The 24535-nt window shown below is 36.9% G+C and overlaps 2 protein-coding genes across 2 annotated transcripts; one reads left to right on the forward strand and one right to left on the reverse strand.

The window, feature by feature from the left end:
- Positions 1-1276: 1276 nt before the first annotated feature.
- LOC116294014 (uncharacterized) lies at positions 1277-6591 on the forward strand. The gene is made up of 13 exons (XM_031701530.2): positions 1277-1341; positions 1548-1628; positions 1768-1863; positions 2481-2496; positions 2631-2724; positions 3124-3338; positions 3825-3853; positions 4372-4460; positions 4668-4731; positions 4891-4949; positions 5256-5313; positions 5665-5786; positions 6280-6591. The coding sequence occupies exons 1-13, from the start codon at positions 1277-1279 to the stop codon at positions 6309-6311; spliced, it is 1020 nt and encodes a 339-aa protein (XP_031557390.2). The 3' UTR covers positions 6312-6591.
- Positions 6592-8017: 1426 nt separating this feature from the next.
- On the reverse strand, positions 8018-24123 carry LOC116294038 (uncharacterized). The gene is made up of 3 exons (XM_031701562.2): positions 22637-24123; positions 14321-14606; positions 8018-13676 (listed from the first exon to the last, which is right to left on the reverse strand). Exons 1-3 carry the CDS (start codon positions 23393-23395, stop codon positions 12904-12906), a joined length of 1818 nt encoding a protein of 605 aa, XP_031557422.1. The 5' UTR covers positions 23396-24123; the 3' UTR covers positions 8018-12903.
- Between the last annotated feature and the right edge of the window lie 412 nt (positions 24124-24535).

Here is a 24535-nt window from a genome sequence, read left to right on the forward strand (position 1 = left end):
GTTATTGGCGGCGACTACTTCACAGTATCAAATAACAAAATAAAAAAACACATTTGACTTCTAGATTGTACTGCAAACCCAAGAATACTGTGGTTTTGATATCGCATCTTAGATACACACAATTAAACAATACTAGAAAAAGGTTCCGAAAAGCAAATGTCTGTCTTACCTTCTAGTAAATATCCAGTAATTCTTGACCTTGCGAGCTGCTCGCCGGAATCGCTCCTTTGCAGCATTACTTCGGTCGATTTGCGACTGTTTTGTATCAGCCATTTCTGAAGAAATATTCGACATAACTTTGAAGGAGAAACTCACCAGGAAATGATTCTGTAGCACAGTCTCGTGTTGTATATTTTAAGTGTTTTATAGTTGAGTGGCTTGGTATGGATTAAACGTGCGAAGTCTCGGGCACTACACGGATATAAAGTACTAGATAGAACGTGTTTCTTAAACGTGTGAACTCGTGAACTGTCTGCTGGTCAGGATCCCATAAAATAATCGAGGGATCTCGGCCAGGCGATCACAGCAAATCAACACCTTGACCAGGAGTAAAATGTATGCTGTAGAACTAGCTAAATATATAAAATGAAACAGCGGATACACTCACCTATTTTATGTAGACCATCCGGTATTGCAGTAACGCAGTATTCGTCTACTCAAGATTGCAATTTATACATTCCCCGAACAGAAAGCTATCGCATAAGTAACGAATATTAATCCACGAACAATGACGAGAAAGATCACGTTTTCCATGAGTGCAATATCTGTATTTAGAAAACAGTTCGTTCTAATGTATGTGCATATATATCTATAAATGTATACATTGACAGCTGAACTTGATGACCATAATAAGCAGTACACGAAACAATACATTATGCAAATCGTAAAAGTCTCATATTTTTTAAGATTAAAATATACTTTCAAGTCAAACACATTATATTTAGATTCATAACACAAGCTCAAGCTTAGTGATTTATATTTCTATAATAAAAAATAGATTAGGGGCTAGCGGAATTGAAACGAGGCTAAAAGGGCACATTCTACACACAAAAAGCAATCAAAAGGCTCTCAAAATTAAGCAAATAATTAAGCAAATAATTTTATTCAAGAGCAATTTTTAAAATAATTTTCTTAGGAAATAGGAAGTTTGCTTTAGAGATTATGATTACGATTATGATTATGATGGCTAGCATGTGGGTGGGTTGTTTAAAACACGGGCTTCCTGTGGATTTGGTTTGTTTACCCGGCGCACGTTGCAATATGGGTTGTTTTCAATATGGCGGTCGAGTCAGCTGGAGTTTTCTTATTTGTCAAAGTTTTTCTCAATTTTACGGTCTTTTGGTAAGACCGATTTTGATAAATTTACCACAGAAAGATAATCTAATTGTACATTTTTTCGATAGAAGTGCTATATTTTTATATTTATTCTCTTCACTAAAGTATTACTATTTTTTTAAGACGTTATATAAGCTTTTAGTTCGATTTACCCCTTCAAATTATATAATTTCATTTTTTTTTTTCGCAAATTGTATTTTGTTTGTTTCTAGGATCGCTTTAAGCGTAGCACAAGAAATACCTCTACCAGAAACATTTATAAATCCTACTTTTCAAGTTGCTCATTATTTATGGTAAGATTATCAAATTAAATTTTAACTTTCTTAATTAAAATTAAGAATTATCAGGACTTTCGTAGAGATTGAATTAAAGTAAATATTTAAGCTTACCTAAGCTAATCAGTCTAATTTATTATTTGATTTCATTATTAAGGGAAGGAAAGGTGACCCAAATCGTCAAAGAACTAGATCGAGTCAAGAAGCCATCATACATCCTTGCAACACCTGAACATTCTCTTTTCATTTCAAGGTAAGCTGATTTTTGTGAGTACAAGTTTATTGATTCTTTTGCTGGTTTTTAATCACTTCCAAGGGAATGAAATAGCAAAAGCGATGGTGGCCATTTTGGTTGATATGACAAAATAATTCGTTGACAATTCTTTTGTTAAATTCATCCATAATGGGGACTATGACATCATGTGCAAACAAAGATTAGTTTTGAAAGTCTTTTTGTTCGATATTAATTTTTATTTGAGTTTTCTTCACTAGATCAGTATTGAGCGAATGACCTAACTGGTAAATGATCTTAAGGAAAATAAATTGTTTAGAAGCAAAGAATTACCCCATAGATGTTTCAAGTTAGATTCCCATTCATTCATTCATCTATCCATTCTTTCAACCATCTATCCATTCATTTATTCAATCAATCAATTATCAATCAAACAATCAATCATTCATCTATTCATCCATCCATTCCTTCATCCATCTATTCATTCATTTATTCATTCGTTCATCCCTTAATCAATTCTTTCATTCATTCATCCACCCATCCATTTATTCATTTATTCATTCACTTATTCATTTTTCATTAACTTTCTTTTACTTTCAATCATTTCATAACCTGCATTTTACTTGGAATACTGTCAGCTTCCTGGATGACCAGGTAAATGTTTTTTTAATTATATAGTTATAACACTTAAAAAAATTGTTGTCTTCAACTGATGATTTCTCTATTAAATTAGTTACTTCCATTAAACAGCTACTTCTTTTTGATTAATTATTATGAACATTGACTAGGTGTTGTATGTATCAGACACCAGACAGAAAGACAGTCATGCAATAACATTTGCTCAAGGCCATGGACTTGATGGACCATGGGGAATGGTGTCCGGTACGTATGTCATCTGAATCTCTATCACCCTCTAAGACTTTTCACTATAAAGAAAGAATATCTGTCACACAAAAGGGTCAAAGAAAATTGAACATTCCTATTGATTCAATAAGTGTTGACAAATGTCATACTAAAAAACAAATTGTAACATTTAGGGCTTCTGTTAATAACAATGAATCGTACATATTTTACTGAAAGGATTTACCCTGTCTAAATAAAAGCATATACTACTACTAAGGCTGGTTCATAATGTATGACAGAGGGGGGGGCAGGTGAAATCTTTAAATGACAAAATAATTCATAAGACCCCCTCTTGAAGTCCCCCCAAAAATAACTATCCCCCCTGGGCGATGTTATTAGCTTATGATTTATCAGCCTAGATAATGTTTTTTTTTTCAGATGGCATCTTCCTATATGTTGCAAGTTTTACAACAGACAGAATTCATAAATATGAGTTATCATCTGGGAAGTTCATCAGTGCATTTGGTAGTGACAGTGACCCATTAGACTGCCCTGAAGGGATGGTCGTGGGACCCAACAGAACTCTTTTTGTTGCTAGCTTCCTTAATGATAATATTCTGAAGTACTCTCTTGATGGACACTTCCTTGGTGTGGTGAGTGTCAGTCCCCATGGTAACAGTAATCGCATAGAGGTGGGGAGGATCTGAAAAGGATATATTGTATAGTACTATAAATATCCATACCTCCCCCATGGAGGAGATTGGTGGAATTTCTAAGGGGTGGGAAGGGTCTGAGGAGGGTATATTGTGTAGTTCCAGAAAATATCCATACCTCCCCCATGGAAGGAGATTGGAATTTCCAAAGGGTGGGGAGGGTCTGAGGAGGGTATATTTTGTAGTTCCAGAAAATATCCATACCTCCCCCATGGTGGGGATTGGAATTTCTAAGGGGTGAGAAAGGTCTGAGGTGTACCTGAGGTCCAAAGACTTGATAAAGTCAAAAAAGGAAATAACTAATGGTAAAATACTTTCTAATTTTTCTTCGAGGTTTAATTCTATATCATAATTCATCTGCATTCAAACAATATTGATATTTTCATCAGGTACACAACATAAAAGCAAATTTGTATTTTTTTACAGGTTGCAGATAAAAGTAATGGTATAAAAGGGTAAAAAATATTTTTGTTCAGTTTAAAAGATGCATAATAGACTAGAAGAGTACCTGCATTTAGGTATTCCTGTACAGAGAACCTAAATACAACAGGCATTTGATCCAAAAATACCTATTCATCAGGTATCGGATGTGTTCATAATGGCTAACCAATAGACAATTGGTAGAGTTCTCACTATTAGCTAGGTGTTACCTTCATGTATATATACTTATCAAATAGGTGAAAAAAACTAAATTAAAAAATTATTACATGCCAGATGATTTTTGACAACTGTTAGAAATAATAACAGATTGAAGCCTTCAAAACTTTGTTTGAATCAAGAATACCAGATGTTGAAAATTGTCCATTGTACATATGTAACGGTTGGAAGATGCACACTAGTGGAATCCCATATAGTATCATGAATAGGAATAGGGGTGTAGCAATGAAGGCAATGCCCCCTCCCCCCCCCCCCCTGTGTGTATTGGCAGGGAAATGCCCTTGTATTAATTTATATATACATTATCTTGTTATAGTCCTGAAGATGTTGCTCTTCTTCCCGATGGAACACTCCTTGTATGCAGTCATTATACTGATAATGTACTGAAGTTTAACAGTACAACTAGTAAGTCATATTAGAGCACTATACACAATCAGCATCAGCAGTTACAGTAGAGTATGCAAAGGAAGGAAGGGATTTTGGATGGTGGGAAGGACATACAGATGGATGCCAGGATAGATTGAGGGAGGGAAGAATAGATCAATTATGGATGGAGAGATGGATTGGTGGATGGCAGCCAAATTCCAACCAAATGCTTTCTTCTCTTTAAAGATAAATTTCTTGGTGAATTCGCCAAGGTAGAGAGACCAGTTGGACTGACAGTTGGCTCTGACAGGTATTCTATCTAGTATACATAAAGCAGCCTAATAAAGGACGTAAATCACTTCAATGGCAGAAATTCATAAACATTTCATGATAAACAAACTTGAAGAATTTTTTTTCTTCTTTTACAGAATTTTTGTTACTGATCTCTTTTCTTTTTCATTGGTTTTAGAAACGTTTACGTGACAAGCTATGTTACAAATAGCATTCTGAGGTACGATGGGAAAATGGGTTAGTATTGGATCCCTATCTGTAGTAACAAGATAACAAAGAATAAGTATGAAGAATAGGTTCAAGTGATCTAGAAAGCCCCTTAAGGAACTCAAAAATATTTTTTGGGAAAATATGCTCGTAGAAACACATACTTGGTTCACATGTTATGTCAATGCAGCCATGTCAGTGATATTTAGCAAAATATTCCTCATTAGCCCCAAAGTACTCACCAACATGCATGGCTGCCATGTCTTTGCTATTTCACTCTCTTGAAAATCCTTGCAAACTTGTCAATAAATGCACAATTTCTGTTCAAAAAATTAGGGAAATTCATAGATGTATATGCATCAGGTGGAGGATTGTCTGGGCCGTCAAGTGTAAGGTAAAGAAAATTAATACCACTACAAGAATTTTCCAAGCTGGTTCCTATGATCCTCACTAAGGATATGTCATCTCGCTTGTTGACCGTCCATGAGTTTTGGGAACATTAATAAATATTTTTCTGATCTTAATTTCTAATGCTGTATAAAATGCACGTTCTAAAAACGTGGTTTAGATTAACCTCACTTTTATATATGAAGTCATATTTTGTTTTACCTGGAAATAAACTTTTGGAATTCCATCATTTATGTACAGACGTGGGTGCGAGCAGTGTGAGTTTGATAGAAGACACGCCTCCATTATTATATTTCCCTCAAAGGGACATAATGTACAGCTTGATGTATGTGTTCAGTTTTGCAGATTACCGTACATTATACGCTGCCAGCTATGACAGTGATCGTGTCGTGCTGTACAACAGTACATCAGGCATGACTTTTACCCTTCCTGGACGAGTTAAAGAGTATGATGGAGAAGGTTAGTAAACCTGCAACAATAACTACAAGTAATTCACGCTATGAATGCAATGAGAAGATTTTTTCATACAACATTTTGTATCACGGACATAGCACGGCCAACACAATCATGAGTTACATCATCTCTTAAATCATCACCATAATCGCCATCATCATCACCGTTAATGCCATCATCACCAACATCACCATCATTCACATCAGCATCATCATCAAAACCATCATCATCACCATCATCCTCATGTATCATCATCATCACCATCATCATCATCACCATCATCATCATCAACACCATTATCATCATCAGCAGTAGTAGAAGCATTGTCATTACCACTGTCATCTCTATGACATAAAATAAAGGTAACACATAGCTATAAAGCATCACGAAAAGACAACATCTCAACAGCCTTGAAACCCTCATTTTCTAGCTGACTCGAGTAGGTACGCTTTCGCGTCTTATATAGACTAATGTAACCATTGTGTTTTTTCTGTCACAGGAACGTTTATCAAGAAAGCACAGGAAATATGAATATAGTATATAGAAAAATAAATTATCATTTATTATGGACAACAAGACCCTCTTGAAGCGTGTACTGGGTTGCCCAATGTGCTGGTATGCTGGAGCTTATTTAACATCTAATCTTCATTATGTACCACTATTTTGGAGCGGGGTATTTGGGACATTTTAGGTGTAGTTTTCTTTCAGAACTTGCAAACACTTATTTTTTCTCACATCAAATTCATTCAAAAGTGGGCTGGGCTGCCACAGGCAACCCAGTAAAATAAAAAATAAAAGTTTTGAATTTTCACCTTTTGAATAGCCATGGATAATCTTAAAATATAACAAAAACATGCCCAACTTCTAAAACCTGTTTTCCTCTTCTAAATGCCTGAATTTTGAGTATTTTTTAATTTTGGAAAATCCGGAACCGGACGTAGGTGGAATGGACTGGACTTCGATTGGCTGAATTGTACGGAACGTAGACGCTTTTTTACGCCGAATTTGCAGCTTTTATGCTATGATTTGTATTTTATTATAAATAACTGGTGATTCTATTCCGAAATTTTGCAAAAAAAATGCAAAGAATTTTTTTAAAATTTTTTGGATCATGGCACTGGTTGAAGTCATGTGAAGCCGGTCAGCGGCAAAGGTTTTTCAAAGTCCTGTATACATCATGTGTTTATAGGTGACTCTGTGGACCGTTACAGATATTTACGACAAATTTTCCTACATTAAGATGCTAAGTGCTACGCGGTCCACATATTCTCATCCCTACATTAAGATGCTATTGAGATATATTGGATATATCGGCTACGCCTCGTGGATCCACACTATTTTGACAATGTGTTGACTCAATTTATCGTCAATAAGAGGACAGACACATCAAAAACTGATGTCTATTTGTTAATTTGCGGATACGGGTTGCGTCCACACGTGTCTAGCCTCCTTCGCAGCCGTTCTTAGGGTCGTCACGCAACGTTTCCCTCCCCGCGTGACGACCCTAAGAACGGCTGCGAAGGAGGCTAACACGTGTCCGGATAAAAAAATTTCCGGATACGTGTGGAAGGGGTCTAAGATTTGCGCAATTATACAGTTACACTGCTGAAAAGCATTGGACTTTGGCAAAAAGCAAGTGCAGGATATTCGTAGGCTCATCAGATACGTCGAAGAATTTTGAACATTTTATGACTATAAAGATATAGGATAATCTTAAATTTTCCTTCGAAATATGCACTCGATGCGCAGTCAGACAAAATGATTTCTTGTATTAACCAATGGCTTACTCATGTCTACGACTTTAAAGTTCATAAATATTTCATTGCAATAAATATATATCCATGTTAATAAGCCTTTAATACACTTCTTTCCCAACATTACAACTAACTCCGCGATACATAAATGTTAATTTATTGGAAAATAAACCGAATTTATTCTCGTGTAACCAACAAATAATGGTTGATAAATTCAAAGCTCCCTCTTAACCAGGAGCTGCATATGAAGGATTATTTGATTCACCATTAAATATTTTCAAGCTTTGCTTGTATTATTTACAATTATTTGGTTTAATGTGCTTTGTTGATAGCAATAATTTGTGTTCAATATTAATTGAATGTTGTCCCAAATAGGACTTCGTAAAACGTATTGCGCACATTCGGAAAATACGAGAAAGCACCGAAAACTTGTCGACATGCATGAAACGATTTCTTTCCGATGAAATGAAACGAAAGGAATTCCCCCTACCCCTCCCCCTCCCCCTTTTTGATCTCCCGGCCATGCGTAATACGTTTCATATCCAATGTTGCCTAGCAACAGTGCAAACATGAACGTTGTTGCTAATAAATTATGGGGACTTTGATAAGAATTTTTTTTTTTTAATTGGTAGGACATTTTCCATACCAGCGTCGCGCGTGCTAACTCGCGTCTTAGAGCAGACTTGGTTTGAGTGGAGGTGTGACACACTCAAGATCTAGAGACTCCAAACGTTTACCCTAACCGTACTATCCACTTTCCACTCATACAAAAATCGTTCTAAGACAAATAGAATCGTTGCCGCCATTATCATATGTCTACAAAGGTAAGTAGACAGTGCCTAAGTGCCTATAACCTTTATAGGATTATGATCAATTTTGATTTTCTGTGCATGTGTTGGAGATGAAAAGACAAAAAAAAAATTTCGATTGACTAAATATACTCGGAGATATAACGCCCTAAAGTACGCAGTTTTGCCACGCCCCATTGATTTGGACGGTATCGCGAGGTCTGGTACGTAGTTGGCGTCGAATGACGTCACAACAAGAACGACTCGGAAGTATATACCTTTCGTAAAATCTGGGGTATTTGAGCACCCAGCAACAACACATCTAGTCGGTATTTTCTCATATTCTGACCGAAGAACTAGTAAGAATCTTTGCTTATCAAAACATTCGTTCTTGTTGTGACGTTACCACTCAGCGAGACTCTGCTCGGTCCCAGTTTCCATTTATCCCGTCCAAATCGATGGGGCGTGGCAAAACTGCGTGCTTTAGGGCGTTATATCTCCGAGAATATTTAGTCAATTGGAAATTTTTTTGTTTATTCATCTCCAACACACAGAAAATCAAAATTTATCATAATCCTATAAAGGTTATAGGCACTTTAAGGATATCGAAATTAATGAATATAAGATATCAAATAATTCACTTGTTAAAATTCCCCTACCTACCCGACCCCATTTACTTCAATTTTGTCACACCATCTTAACAAGATAACATTAAGTATAATAAATTATCTGCATTAAATTATTGTAAAACTAATTCGATATCTTACTGGACTGATCGGCACTGATTGCGCAAACGTTTTTGTCTTCAGACCCGATGACGGACGCATTAAAGGTACATATTACACATATTATTTTACATGAATATAGTGAAAACACAAAAACATTTCTCATTCGCGCGCCTTTTCTTCATGAATGGCCTCCTCATCGAGTTTATATTCTTAGTTTCTCTCGTAGTCAACGACATCAACTTAGGACATCAACTTTGAAGATGGTCCATGCATGGATAGCTGTACTAACGTTTATAGAGCTTAAAATTGCGTCGTTCAAGTTGCTAAATTAGCTTTCTGTAGAGGTTTGGCGCGTTTTATTATTGCGGCCAGTTGGATGGTAGAAACGATGCAATTGTTTTCCACGAGAACAATTCGATTCCTCGATGTAAAGGGATTCCATTGTTCTGGATGCCATCTAACGTTGTCGCGTGATCCTGCAAAAACTCTAATTTTCGTGCACCAAAAGTAGTCCTTTGAATATCATCTAGTTGGAATCTACGACTGGAAGATATCAGGCCATGTGTGTGGGCCTCATATACAACCTTGACGCTGGGCGTGTATGGTGTTCTAAGTCCGTATTCGGTTAGGGGGTGTCTACCCCCTGCACCTTTATAGCTTCACATCCAATACGCTAACCCTAGAGCAGTTTTCGTATGGCTGTGAAAAGCTCAGTGCATGCCGTAAGCGTGACGTGCCGTGACCGTGATGCTTTCTAGAATTTTAATTGACTGATTTTTTTTCACGCGCAATGTGATTGGTCTGGCATTGCCGTGAACTTGGCGTGACCGTGTCCCCGCCGTGTGTTGGGTGGTGAGTAAATTCTCGTACAATGTGATTGGTCTGACATATCCCTTGCCATGTCATGGCCGTGTTCGTGCCGTGAATTTTTCACAGTCATACAAAAATTGCACTAACATTCTCACTTCTATTCTTCCATTCTCTCTTCTGGCTATAAAAATGTATATTGCGCATGTGTTCTACATTCAATTGCTAGAAATATGAACCTCCTCGGGAGTTTTCAAAGACGCGCTCGATTATCCAGAGTAATGGGATGGTCTGTCTGTCCACCCCATTGTTTTGGACTGTGCGCTTGATAATCTAGTTTGGACCAGTCCAGTAAAATAACCAATTATAGTTAAACCAAGGAGAGCGCACTGTACTGTTAGGCACACTTAACACAGATTTTGCACGTAGTTTGAAACCTTCACACCCTCAAATCCTCTGGACTGCACGTTACATTTTGCCGCGGATTGAATCAAGGGAGAGACCTAACAAACTCTACTCACATGTGATGGTGATTCCAGGAATCAAACCCGAAAACCCAGAGGTGGGAGGCGAGTGCTTACTGCTACACAACCTTTAATTATCAACACGTACTTCTTCTGATCACTGAGCAAAGACAGAAGAATGAAAAACCACGGTCAGCCTAAGCGCGCAACTCATCGTCTATCAATGCGCTCTCCTGTTTTACTCTGTACATTTTCTCTTCCGACTCCAGAAACTTTCTCTTAAATGATTCAATTACTGATCGTTGAGAAAGTACAAAAATAAAACTTAATTCTACTAAAATGTATATACAATTTTAACTTGATTTTCTATGATTTGGGAATATTAAAAAATTAGGCATTCATTCTGGGAGAAAAACCCTTTGAATTATTAGATATTTACGAATTGAATAATTTTGAGTGAAATCTTCGTGTAAAGTAGACTTTTTCCCGATAGCAGTCCCATTTAGATTTAAAATGCACGTTTATTTAAGCCATATCTCCCGCTATTTAGATTAATTCTCGTGCGCATTATCCCGCAATCATACTAGAAGTTTTCCAAAGAGGAAATCGTAAAGCCCCGTTTACACTGGCGATTTTTGCGGCGATTTTTGTGGCATATTTTGGAAATATGAAATCTTTTGTCTCATCCTTCAAAAGAGACATTCGTCTAGGAAAATCTTGGTATCCTGATAAAAACTTTACAAGTAAATTCTTTACCATCATTTATTATGGACAAAATCGCAAAAAAATCGCAGCAAAAATCGCCGCAAAAATCTCCGCAAAAATCGCAAGTGTAAACGGGGCTTTAAATAGGCCCTTTGCAACAAACAGTCACGTTCTGATATATAACTTTGATAACGAATCAATTCAGCCCAAGGTCCCTTGGGGAAGGCTCTGCTGGATGGCAAACAAACTTTAAAATGCTTGGTATCTTGAAATGGAAAGTATCTTGTAAGGGAAAAAAAAGGATTTTGATAAAGGTTTTGAATACATGTATCACATTAGTAATCCAGCAAAAGCTCTTTAAATAAAGGAAGCCCTTTTTGCCATCCAGTAACAGATATGTGACTTTTGATGCAAAATGATAATAAGTGTTTTTATAGAATTGTTTGTAAATAATCTAACTATAAATCTAGAGGCCTAGACAAACAAAAATACTTTGGTTATCGTAATATTATCTATTAATAATTGATCGTTATTAATCAATAAATATCTGGGTAGCAAAGGATCAATATACGCATTATTTTCATATTAGTATTATGCATTAATTAGCATTATTATTATTATTATTATTATTATTATTATTATTATCATATTACTATTAGTAGATGTAATAGGACTCCATAATTGGACGAGGAAAATTCCGAGGACTGACAAAATTGGATGAGGCCGTAGGCTGAGTCCAATTTGGTAGTCAGAGGAATTTTTCGAGTCTAATTATTTCTTGATTGGTGAGCATGAAATCCCATTACCTATTAATTATATAGATGCCTAATTAATCCCATATCAACAAGACCTGTCCAATTAAGAAAATAATTGGACAGTTACCTATATGGGATTAATGAGAAGCTGTATAATTATTATTATTATTATTATTATTATTATTAGCATAGCCATTATGATTGTTATCATTATCATTTACCAAATCATAATTATTAAATATCAACCATTATTATCATCATCACAATCATTCATCACCATCACTGTCATTATTATTATTAGCTGCATTGTTATCATCTTTATGATTAGTTATTTTATTCTATATAATATAATTTGCGCCACTATTTGTGTTTGTCTAGGCCTTGATTCGTTTTGTGCATCTTCGATGTGAACATATCAAAGAACCTATCAATTCCAGATTCCTGTATACTTACCATTCGAGGGGACAAAAATTGTCAATATTTGATTTTTTCGCATGGCAGGATGCCGTCTTCTTCTACGCCGAGGTATGATTCATTATCCTCGTCCGAAATTGACTAAAAAATGTACAGCATCCCAGTCAACTTCTCTCATGCATTCAGTCGTTTGCGGTAGTCTTGTCACGCAACACACTCTTCTTTTCTCTACATCGCCTTGCGTGACACTTGGGTTGGAAATTATTTTGGTATTTACCAAAATAAATCATCTCTAGTTGCTATGGTCGTTGTAGCTTGTCAAGTAGATTACGTCATCTTCGCCTATGATTGATCCAGCTTATGACGTCAGAAATCATTGGTCTTGACGTCAGAAACAGCTCAAGATTCGGCCTTACTTCCTTTGTTTATGTCTGTCACTATATACATATATCTTCAATACGTCATTATTTTAACTAGCAGATGACGTCACCTGTATCATTAATTTTATGAAAATACATTCGGCATTTCTCATTTTCTTTGATCAGCCCTTTGCCCTGGTCACGACCATCTCACAGTCGGATGCATTTATTATTATTAACGTACTAGCTGCGGAAAAATCTTGTTCCCTTGATAAAGTTACATCAGGGAAAAACATCGAAAAGCCTTTGGTAATTTTGCGCACTTAAAATAACTTATACCAAAATTCCATTAATCTTGGGAATTCTCTTCCTTGTCTTGATTTTCCTTTTGCGCATCAGGACCTTGTTCATCTTCTTCTGCTTTTGGCTCACTACTTGATGCATCCTTTTGCTCAGATTCTTTATCTCCAGATGAACGTCTATTCTGCGTTTTCGTTGTTTCTTCATCATTTGATTTAATGTCTTGCAAAAGTTCAGGTATTGGGTTGATATCATTATCTCTTGACGTCCCAGGCTCGACGCACCCCAGCAACTCAGGCCTGGCACTCTTTGTTTCTCTCTTAATTTCCTGCAAAAGTTCAGGAAGATTGTCTTTCTTTTTCAACGCATATTGTTGAGCACCAACCTGCAGAGATCCGCCAGCAGTTACATCAAAGCCTGCAGACCTCTCCTCTAGTATATCAACCTTTCCTTTTTCTAAATCACCCTGGTTTTTTGCTTTATGTTTCTGAATAATTTCCAACCATTTAGACTTTGTTTTATAATGCTTCGAAACACCTTCTTGAGGCACTTCCATAATAGCTTCAATTTTGCTACGCTGAAATTCTGACGAAACTCTAGGTGATTTTTCATTTTTTTCTGCATTGAGTTCTTTAATCAACTCTGACCACTCTTTATTCGTATCAGAATATATTCTTTTATCTAGAACTCGTTTCTCGCTCGTTTTGTCTTCTTTTTCTGGATTCAGTACAGGAAATTGTTTTTGTTGATCCTCGATATCTGGAAGAAGATCGGGTGGTCGATTGGCTTCTATATTTTGAGGCACTTGCTTGTAGACGTAAGCTGAACAACAATTTATGACAACAGTTATTAGATTTTTTACGAGTTTCCTTCTCTTTCACTTCTTGTCATTTCATGTATTTATAATCATATAGATGTCCGAGTTCGTGGTTTCTAATCCTATCCCACCTTTTTTTTATCATGCATCACTTAATTTTTGTCGTTTCATTTATTCAAAACGATTTTTTAAATGTTTAAAATTCTAACTGGAAACAGCGATCAAATGGGAGCGCAAGCGTATTGCTATTTATGCAAGCCAACGCGGACGCGTCTCTTTTTCCCGCCTTAAACTGGAGCCACATTTGCACAATATTTTATGGCCGTGATCTTGTTACTAGTAATTGCTACTCTCTTTTTGCGTAATCCCTCTGATACCTGTCAATATATAGCTGATCAAGGCACACTTAATTTGAAGCCTCGCTCTGTTGTGTGACCCTCACCATAGCTTTCGTGATTTTTTGTTGTTGTTGTTGTTGTTTCAATCTTTCCCCTTTAGTATCTTTTTAATTATCATTACTTTTATTCTTATGTTGTATTAGTGTGAATGTTTACCCCCTCCCCTCCCCCCAAAAAAATCCTAAATCCTGCGATAGATCATAACCAATGATAACCTTAGCAATAAGAGCTCACGATAAAAGATTTCTTACGTTTTGATGGCTGTCTGGAAGAAGACCGTGTCGACGCTCTTGAATATGTCGACCGTCGAGACATGGAGCTCAATCTAGTGATTGTAGTCGCCCATATACCATCATCAGAGATCTTAAAGCAAGATACTAGACTGCCCATTGAACTAGCATAACCGTCGCGGTATTTTCTCATGATCCATAGACAGACGCAGTGGTTTATGAGAGGATCAAATGTTGTGAGGACAATAACTACTTGATCGTAGTAGTAGTTACTCCAGCCGTACACGTATAAAAGTAAAATGCGCATCTGGGGAAAATGAATACAATTCATTAAAATAAACTGCTCTAAAGGAAGAAAGGAAGAAAGGAAGAAAGGAAGAAAGGAAGAAAGGAAGGAAGGATGCAAGCAAGCAAGCAGGCAGGCAAGGATGCAAGCAGGCAAGCAAGGATGCAAGCAGGCAAGCAAGCAAGCAGGCAAGCAAGGATGCAAGCAGGCAAGCAGGCAAGCAGGCAAGCAGGCAAGCAGGCAAGCAGGCAAGCAGGCAAGCAGGCAAGCAGGCAAGCAGGCAAGCAGGCAAGCAGGCAAGCAGGCAAGCAGGCAAGCAGGCAAGCAGGCAAGCAGGCAAGCAGGCAAGCAGGCAAGCAGGCAAGCAGGCAAGCAGGCAAGCAGGCAAGCAGGCAAGCAGGCAAGCAGGCAAGCAGGCAAGCAGGCAAGCAGGCAAGCAGGCAAGCAGGCAAGCAGGCAAGCAGGCAAGCAGGCAAGCAGGCAAGCAGGCAAGCAGGCAAGCAGGCAAGCAGGCAAGCAGGCAAGCAGGCAAGCAGGCAAGCAGGCAAGCAGGCAAGCAGGCAAGCAGGCAAGCAGGCAAGCAGGCAAGCAGGCAAGCAGGCAAGCAGGCAAGCAGGCAAGCAGGCAAGCAGGCAAGCAGGCAAGCAGGCAAGCAGGCAAGCAGGCAAGCAGGCAAGCAAGCAAGCAAGCAAGCAAGCAAGCAGGCAAGCAGGCAAGCAGGCAAGCAGGCAAGCAAGGAAGAAAGGAAGAAAGGAAGAAAGGAAGAAAGGAAGAAAGGAAGAAAGGAAGAAAGGGAAAAAGACTTTAACAATCGTCAACCCTAAACAACTTATAATATTTGATATGAAAATCTATAAATAATTTCTTTTGTACCGCAAGATAGCTTTCAATCATCATTTTAACCAAACCGCCCATTTCCGTCAGACCACATGTCATTCCCTTTAGCATCGTTCCTTTATTTACTAGTAATCCGGTATGGAAGCGACTTAAAACAAAGAAACTTTCCTAGGATTATGAGACGTGGGCTGAATTAATAAACATTACGCCCAAATTAAAATATATCTATTCGTATGGGAATTACGTACGGAAACTAAAATAAATTGAATTGAAATGAAATGAACTTATAATGAGTAAGGAAAGGCAAAAAGCGAACATTTTCGTAAGATGTGAAGTTAAAAGAAAAATAAATGCAACAATTAAGAACAGGATGTGGGCGCTAAAGAGAAAGCGGCGCATCAAAAAAAATTAAATTATCTATAAGTAGATAAATTCAATAGATTCCAAATCTCTAAGCCTTGTGGTTTCCTCTGGCGAGAAGGATTAATGACAAAGTATTGGAGTAAATCCTTTAAGATGCATAAGTGAGTACTCGGAGTAAACCAAAATGGTTTAAGTTAACCGGAATGTATTTAATTCGCATTCCTTGATGGTGATACGCCCACTCACAATATGAAAAAAAACATCCGCTCCAAATCTAAGGGAAAAAGTTTAAAAATCCATTGGGAGACTGATTCTTCTAGTAATGAGCTTCTGATCTGGGAATATGCCTTTTCACAGACCCAGTATGGGAAATGGATGCTCCTAGTAATGAGCTCCTGATCTAGGAATATGCCATCTCACAGACCCAGTATGGGAGATGGATGCTACTAGTAATGGGATCCTGATCTAGGAATATGCCATCTCACAGACCCAGTATGGGAGATGGATGCTCCTAGTAATGAGCTCCTGATCTAGGAATATGCCATCTCACAGACCCAGTATGGGAGATGGATGCTCCTAGTAATGAGCTCCTGATCTAGGAATATGCCATCTCACAGACCCAGTATGAGAGATGGATGCTCCTAGTAATGGGCTCCTGATCTGGGAATATGCCTTCTCACAGACCCAGTATGAGAGATGGATGCTCCTAGTAATGGGCTCCTGATCTGGGAATATGCCTTCTCACAGACCCAGTATGGGAGATGGATGCTCCTAGTAATGGGCTCCTGATCTGGGAATATGCCTTCTCACAGACCCAGTATGGGAGATGGATGCTCCTAGTAATGGGCTCCTGATCTGGGAATATGCCTTCTCACAGACCCAGTATGGGAGATGGATGCTCCTAGTAATGGGCTCCTGATCTGGGAATATGCCTTCTCACAGACCCAGTATGGGAGATGGATGCTCTTATTGATAGTGAGCAAATACGTCTAAAGAAATTCTTTCCTTCTAAAACTCTAGTTATGGCATATTTGTCCTATTTTCTTGTTATTCCATTTTTCAATCGCGCGTGACCATGAATTAGCCCTCATAATGATTGTAATTGGCAAAACCGACTAGTATAATCACCATCTTCAAGTGATGTCTTCATTCCCCTAATGAATTAAATTCCCGACACGATATCTCAATTATCTGACCGCCTTTTTTCATGTGTCGATATTTCACGCGAATATTCTGGCTATGATACTCGTGTCTGTCGAAAATCAGGCTTCACCAACCTACATTAAAAATTTAATCTCCCACAAGAGAATTTTAAGTGAATTTATTTCGCTTTTCTAAGCTAGGACAGCTAAATGCAAAATTTCTTTTCATCTTCAATAATTAGCTGTATAAAAGGTGGACATTTTTTCAATTTAAATGGAGATTTAGTGCGACTCTATGTCGCTTCACCAAACAAGCCCCGGCGTTTTAGTTCGTCGAACGAACGAAAAAAAAACCAAATAAATACATGTTTGATTAAGAACAAACATCACAATTTATTTTTATTTTTTAATTAAAAAGTCTGTTTTTGTGAGAAAAAAGATTGCAGGCTTTTGAGGATCTGTTTGTTATTGTAGGGGGTAAGTTTGTTCAAAGAACAATAGCTAAACCCTCTTGTCATGAGAATGAATCATGAAGTAAAAAGATAAAGAAAATAAGAGAATCTTTAAGAAAAAACGAGAGGAAAGCAAAGAATATAGAATTGAAAAGGAAAAGAGAAAACGAACCAAAGAAAGGGAGAGAAAGTTATTATGTTAGAAAGAGGAAAAAAGCCGGAAGAGAAATGAGCGAGATTAAAAGAGACTTGCCATCCCTGAAACGTGCTTTAATTACGAATCATCACTAAGACCAAAAACGTGATCAACGGAGAAAATTTATCATGGAAAAAAATAGAAAACGTGGTTATTTCTCTTTGTCATAATGAAAATCTTAAAAAAGCATAAAAACAAAAAAGACAATATAGAATCAAAACTTCGTAATAATTTTGAAGTTTGAAAAGAAAAATAAATGATTAAGTCTATTTTGCTTGGTTTTAATGGCAGCTTGTTGCTCGCTTTTAAAAGCCACTGTTTCCTCTACATTTCTATTTTACATGAGAAATCTTTGGCAATTGGTTTTAACTGCGATGCGTGGGAATATTTATCAATGTTGAGCAAAACAAAGCCAGGAAAGATGAATTATTACGATGCATTAGTTTTTCTCGTGGGAGCAAAGAACGCACGAAAACAGCATAAAACAGATGACCATAATTTGTACTGAGACTGTGGTATTGTTGGGTTGAGAAGAAAATTTCCACCGAAGTGAAGCAGAGCTTTGAGAGGAAATTGTTAGATGTTTGGATGGATGAATAAAAAAGGTATGGACGGTTGAATGGATGAAAATTATGAAAAATGAAAAAAGGATTGGATGGATGGATGGATGGATGGATGGATGGATGGATGGATGGATGGATGGATGGATGGATAGATGGAATAGGACGGATGCAAGGATAAAGAGAGAAGAGAGATATATAGTCCTTCAATCGTATTAACGCTTATTCTCATTCACAAATTTTTCCTCCAATTACAGCTCATCAAAAAGAATTATCTATAAACACGCAAATGGACTATAAGTCAAGCTAGTGTTCGCTCCAAACACTTCAGTCTTATCTTTAGATTCTAATCTTCTCTCATCCCTTTATCAACTTCAAAATAACAAAACAAATCCCTAAAATTTTGACAAGTTGTGATCTTGTAATCTCTCGTGGGTTTTGAATGTTTTCTACCGATAAAATATTTTTCTTAATTTCTCGTCGACAAACAAGCGACTCTGATTTTTCTTCTTCTTTATAACTGCGATAAGACCAAAATACTTTAAGCAAATCCGATGGAAATGAGATTGAAACCTAAAAAAAAATATCGATAAAACAGTGTTATGCTTTTCCTAATGATTTTAATTTTTGGTGTAGATTTTGATCTTGAAATCGTTTTGTTCAAAAATTTTTTCTTAATTCAGTTAGAGCCAAGTGCATCAAATAGATCTACAGTATTTCCATCCTAAAATACACACGTTCATCTATTGAATAGAATTCTTTCAAATAAATGAACAAATAAATAGGATTTACTGGTTCTACAGAGTACTTATTCGACTGAATCAAGATGTATTTAGAAGTTGAGGGAGGGAGAGAGGGAAACCGGAGACTACCCGGCAAAAAACCCTCGAAGCACAGGAAGAGAACCAATCAACAATTAAGCAATGCCGAGGGCGGGATATCAAACCCGGGTAAGACTATTATTATAGAATCCCTTCAGCACTGTCGCCAACACTTCTACAATTTTACTAAACTACTGAGTTAAAAGCATTGACTATTACCCCCAGACTCTAACAATTCTATTAATAATAGCAGTAATTTCCAGATTTAATGCTTTTTTTTCTAACAGATAATTGAAATATATAACAAACATGAAAACACTATTCTTCATCAATTTTTCTCTCCGCCCTAAATACCGATTGTATTCTCAAGCCGTCTAAACAACATATAGATGGTAGTATATAAAGGTTTTTATTTAAAGTGAGTGGTTAAAGCGATATAACACATATTAGAAAGATTGTGCCGATAGAGTTCGGGAATCAAAAAAGCCGCCGCCGTTAGCCTTGGGCTGATTTCTTTTCTCGTTTCTCGTAGAATCTATGCACTATTCCCATACTAAATCAAAGAGCGGAAATGAGAATGAAGGAGAGAGAGAGAGAGAGAGAGAGAGAGAGAGAGAGAGATTGAGGGAGGGGGCATAGGCAAATCTTCTGTAATTCCTACGAAAAGAGATGTATTGGCTTCAACAGGTCAAACATGTTGGTTTAGCCTGGTTTTGGCTTCTAAAAGACTCTCGTTATAATTTACCTAGATGACTCGATGGAATATTCAGCGACTGAATCAGAACACGTCTCAAGAACGGAGCCTCTTAACCGGCTAAAAGGCTATACGCAAAAAGTACATATACATAGACTTGATACGCGCTAAAACTACGAGAGCGATAATCCTATTTTACGAAAGGATCAGGAATTATGTATATATATCATTGCCGTTACCAGCATATCATCTGCTATCCTCATGTTATAAACTACCCTAAGGCGCCTCGATCTCCATCCCACGAGTGGAATAAGCCCTGTTGTCCACACATGGGAGAGTCTAATGACTAATATTAAGCTAATATAAGGGTACCCCAGTCATGCTTGTATTTTATACTAAAATGATTATCAAGACATAACTAACATTTTGGCAAGGCACTACTATGTTACCCGGGTGATCATTCAGGGTTCAAAGACAACCGCCATCTTGGAACCAAGTGTTTGCGTACACCTTAAGAAGCACGAAAAAGATCTCAAGATCCTAATGACCTCCAATATTAAAACGATTTTGAGTACTTTTAGATAGAGTAAGAATACTGGAGAAACTAAAAGCCTTCTTTGATTTTGTCTCCATCATCAATAAGTACTATCGTTTAACTTGGCTTTCCATCGCGATGCTTAATATATGAGATTTGAACGTCAAGTGATCATATCGAGTCGAGAGCAAGAATGGTTTTGATATGACTATCTTGTCTGTGATCTACCAGTAAAAGATTTTAATGTAGGAATCTGGATGGCCTTTTACTGAGAGTAGAAAAGATTGATTTAATCTTTGATTCCGAGTCGTTTGCAGTTATTTTAATGTTGGACATGTTCAGTCGTTTTTGTTCGTCACTTTCTTTCTTTCTTTCTTCCATCCTTTCCTTCATAATTTCTTCCGTCTTAGTATTCTACGTAAGTGCCAAAGTAGGTTTTTCATCATTTCATCAGAACGACTGTTTATCAGTGAATTCTCTATTAGAACCTTGCATGATCTGTCTTACCTGTGGTGTCTGTCTGTCTGTCTTTTCTCCCTCATTCGAACGCTCTGTCTGTCTGTCTTTCATCCTCTCATTCAAACGGTCCTTCAATCTTTTTCTCTCATTCTAAGGCTCTGTCTGTCTGTCTGTCTGTCCATCTGTCTATCTCCGGTCCTACCATGTTGGAATGTTCTTAATCACTTCATATTTCCTAATACTTCCTTCCCATGTCTCCTAGAATCCATCTCATTTCGTTTCCCGACTCTGATCTCGACGTACAACTTATGCGCGGATATAATGAATTCTTTTTCATTTTTACGAGGGAAATTTTATGTACTTCTCTGGCAGTTAAGATCCGATGAATTATAACAGAGAAAAAAAATAATCCAGCTGACTAAAAACTTTAAGACGGACGGATAGGATTAACTCTAAGACAATACTAAAGTCTCTAAGATCTTTCATGAATTTCTTTTCGGATATTCGAAAAATAATTGAAAGCCGTAAAGTCGCGGTCAGAGACAATAAAGTCATGATCATTACTAAACCAACAATTCTAAGTTGTGGTTAAAATCTAGTGCTAAAATCATAAAAGTTTTATGGAATGCAAAATTTAGGATTTTTGAACTAAAATCCGTGGCTAAATAAGCTGTAAAGGAATAAAAATAAACTTGAAAACCGCAAGGAAGATTCGACTTCAAAGACAAATGACAAGAATATAGTATACATCATATTATTGGCAGGCTCACAATAATTCAAATTAAGGCTGCTGACATTAAAATCCCACATATTTCACCAAGAATAATTACATAATTTATCACGAGAAAAATCGTATTTTTGTGGTAGTGTTTGATTGATGTTTTTACATTTCCGGCATAAAAGGAGTACAAATCAAGCGAATTTCATCAATATTTTTCTACTTTAGCCCAAACAAGTGGCATGATTTGTACAAATATTGGGGTTTTTTTTCTTACTTGGGGGAAGCAATTACAAAAATAATTGTTCTGATGCCTTTGTCATCGAAGCTCTAAAAAATCATCTCGATTTTAAAACTCGGAAATTGTTATTGGCAATTTTATCAAGGTCGCGTCACATTTAAACTCAAATTTATCAGAACACAAACCAGTCGCCAAAATTTTTTTTTTTTTTGTACAGTATTCAGTGTATAATAAAAAGAGTTGCAATAAAAGATAAACTTTTTTCCAATATCCGAATCATCAATTTGATGGAAATTTGAAATTTTGAATTATTTCCGAAAGCTATTCAAATTGAAAATAATATTCTGAGACAATAAAGAAAAAATATTGTAAAAATTTCTTCCGGGAAAATAATTGCTTTACATTTTTTTTTTTTTTTTCACATGTGAGTCTGATATTTGAAACCAATACTGTACCACGAATCATTGGAAAACCCAACTCTTGAAATTTCTTAATTGTACGGCGGTTTATAAAAAAAAAGTCATGAAGAAGGCAATATTAAAAGATTGTTTTCGCGCGGGAATCTAAGCGAAATTTTCTTATTTTAGTGAGGATGGATATCTGACAATCAGAAGTAAAGTGCTTTTAGTCGGAATATCTACCCGGTTATAGTAAAAGTGCTGTACTAAGCCCCCAAGAGGCAGTTATTATCTCTGGATTCTAAATATTTCATGCTTGAAGTCTGAGGTTTCGTTTCCAGATTTAATGAATCGATGAAGAAAATAATTTTTGAAATTTGTTGCAATGATTTTCACAACATCCTGACTTCCTTTTCACGGTTATTACAAGTTTAGGGGAAAAAATATTAATATTCACGCTTCAAACAGCAAAATACTACGAGAGTTAAAGCCAATACATGAGATTGAATTTATCACCGATCTCTAGCTCTCCCGCTTGTTGGCATTGTCTGTCTGTCGATAGTCAATACATATATACATATATATATACAACAGACACACGCACATACTTACATACATAAACTTCAACTACTTACCAAAATAACTGTCCAACAAACTGTGTAGCAAAACGCCAGAACGCCAACCATTTTCGCGAAGTTTAAGCAGGCATTGCCCCCATGATGCTTTCTCTCTCCACTTCGACTTGAATATTCATCCGACATCGTGTTTTTATCAAGCTTACTTACAGTTCTTACAACGACCAAGTTTGATATGAACATCAAGACTATAGAGGCGATGTAGTGAGAGACCATCACAGCCACTATTATCCTCGTGTTGGTGTTGTGAGTGTCCACGGCGTATGTACAAACACCGGTAGAGACATTAAGTCGGATTCGATCCAAAAATATGGGCAAACTTGCTAGTAGTATAGAGTAAATTATCACTAGAACGAGTACAATAACAGCCTTGCGAAAATCAACGTGTTCTTTGTAGTAGAATGGAAAGACTATTGCGCCTAGCCGTTCTAAGCTCATCAAAACAACCAAACATATAGTGAAGTTTCCAAACAAAACAATTATGAAGGCAACAAAGCTACAAACTCCAGAATCGTTCAGCCATTCCCCTTGGAATCTCGAGGCAATAAATGGAGGATACTCAAAAATGGCTATGCCCAAGCCACCTAACGAAAGAGCGCCTACCAGAAGATGTGGGATTTTTTTGTTCGACGGCTTTCGGATCTTGCTATAGGTGTAATGCAGAGCTAGAATATTCAGTAATAGAGTAACACAAAATAACAGAATTACTAACACTGCTATAAGACAATCACTCCAGTTTTCAATCCCATGTTTTCCCATGTTTTCAAAGGTCTTCCGGATTCAGTCACCGTAAGATCTCTCGGTGATTGACCGGCAATGTTTTTCCGTGGTCTTACTCGCGCCTTTCGTGGAATAACGTTTAGATGTCGAACGTAAAGTACACTATAAGCGAGATGTATACCTCTACTTCAAAACATTTCTTGACCAGACCTAAAACTGGCATGTCCTAAGTAGCCCATGTTCTCAATTCTGAATTGAATCAATTAAAGCTAGTTAATTCGTTGGCAAAAAAATGGTATAAAATAAACGAGAAAACCCCTCTGCATCGTCCTGCTTTGCCGGCTAGTCTAATCGGAAATGGTGCGTTAGCCAGGACAAGCGAGAGTCGTGTTTTTGATGCCTACAGAAACAGCGTATAGTGTACACTGTGTCCTTACAAAATGATTTCATTGATAAGGAATATTGATATCATGACGTGTAAAACCATTGGTCCACCCACATTCTATTATTGATTTCCTTATGTTCCGTACGCGTGTAGTCCATTAGCGAAATAGCAAACTTTTAAAAATATTCAAAAATTCTGTTATCTGAAAAGAAGCCGATTTTGCTCGAGTATGATTCACGATATAAGACCATATTTCTGCCATCGTTCCTCGTTATTTCATTTGCGGTCAAATGCGTAGGATGAAAACTTGCTGTAGAAACACTAGCGCAGTGGTCTGGGGTATAAAGATCAGATCTAGCAAAGATGGACGGAAACAGCTGTCTGTGATCGTTGAGAAAATCTTTTAAAAAAACCCAAAGACAAAACAATGGCTATACAATGCGAGAGCTTTGTAAGGAAAGAAGAATTCGAACAAATTTATGGCTTTTTTCTTAATCCCTGTTTTGAATCTAAAACTCTATTATAATCAACCACAATCTCGAAGATCGATCACCATTCTCATTCAAATAAAAAAATATCATGTCAAATAATACTGATACTATCGATAAATACTCTCTTAAACCCGAGATACCATTCTACATGTATGCAAATCAAACACTAACATTTCAATTCCCCCAAAAACATTCTTGTTAATATTTCGAAATTTATACAAATAACGAGACTTTCCAAACTACTTTAGGCAGCGAAAATTTGAAATACTTTTTTGTTTTTACGATAATTTTTTTTACAACAAT

The sequence above is a fragment of the Actinia tenebrosa genome, unplaced genomic scaffold, assembly GCF_029948245.1.
Source record: "Actinia tenebrosa isolate PJP-AT-01 unplaced genomic scaffold, QUT_ActTen_1.0 PGA_scaffold1__47_contigs__length_23844297, whole genome shotgun sequence".
Classification (NCBI taxonomy): domain Eukaryota; kingdom Metazoa; phylum Cnidaria; class Anthozoa; order Actiniaria; family Actiniidae; genus Actinia; species Actinia tenebrosa.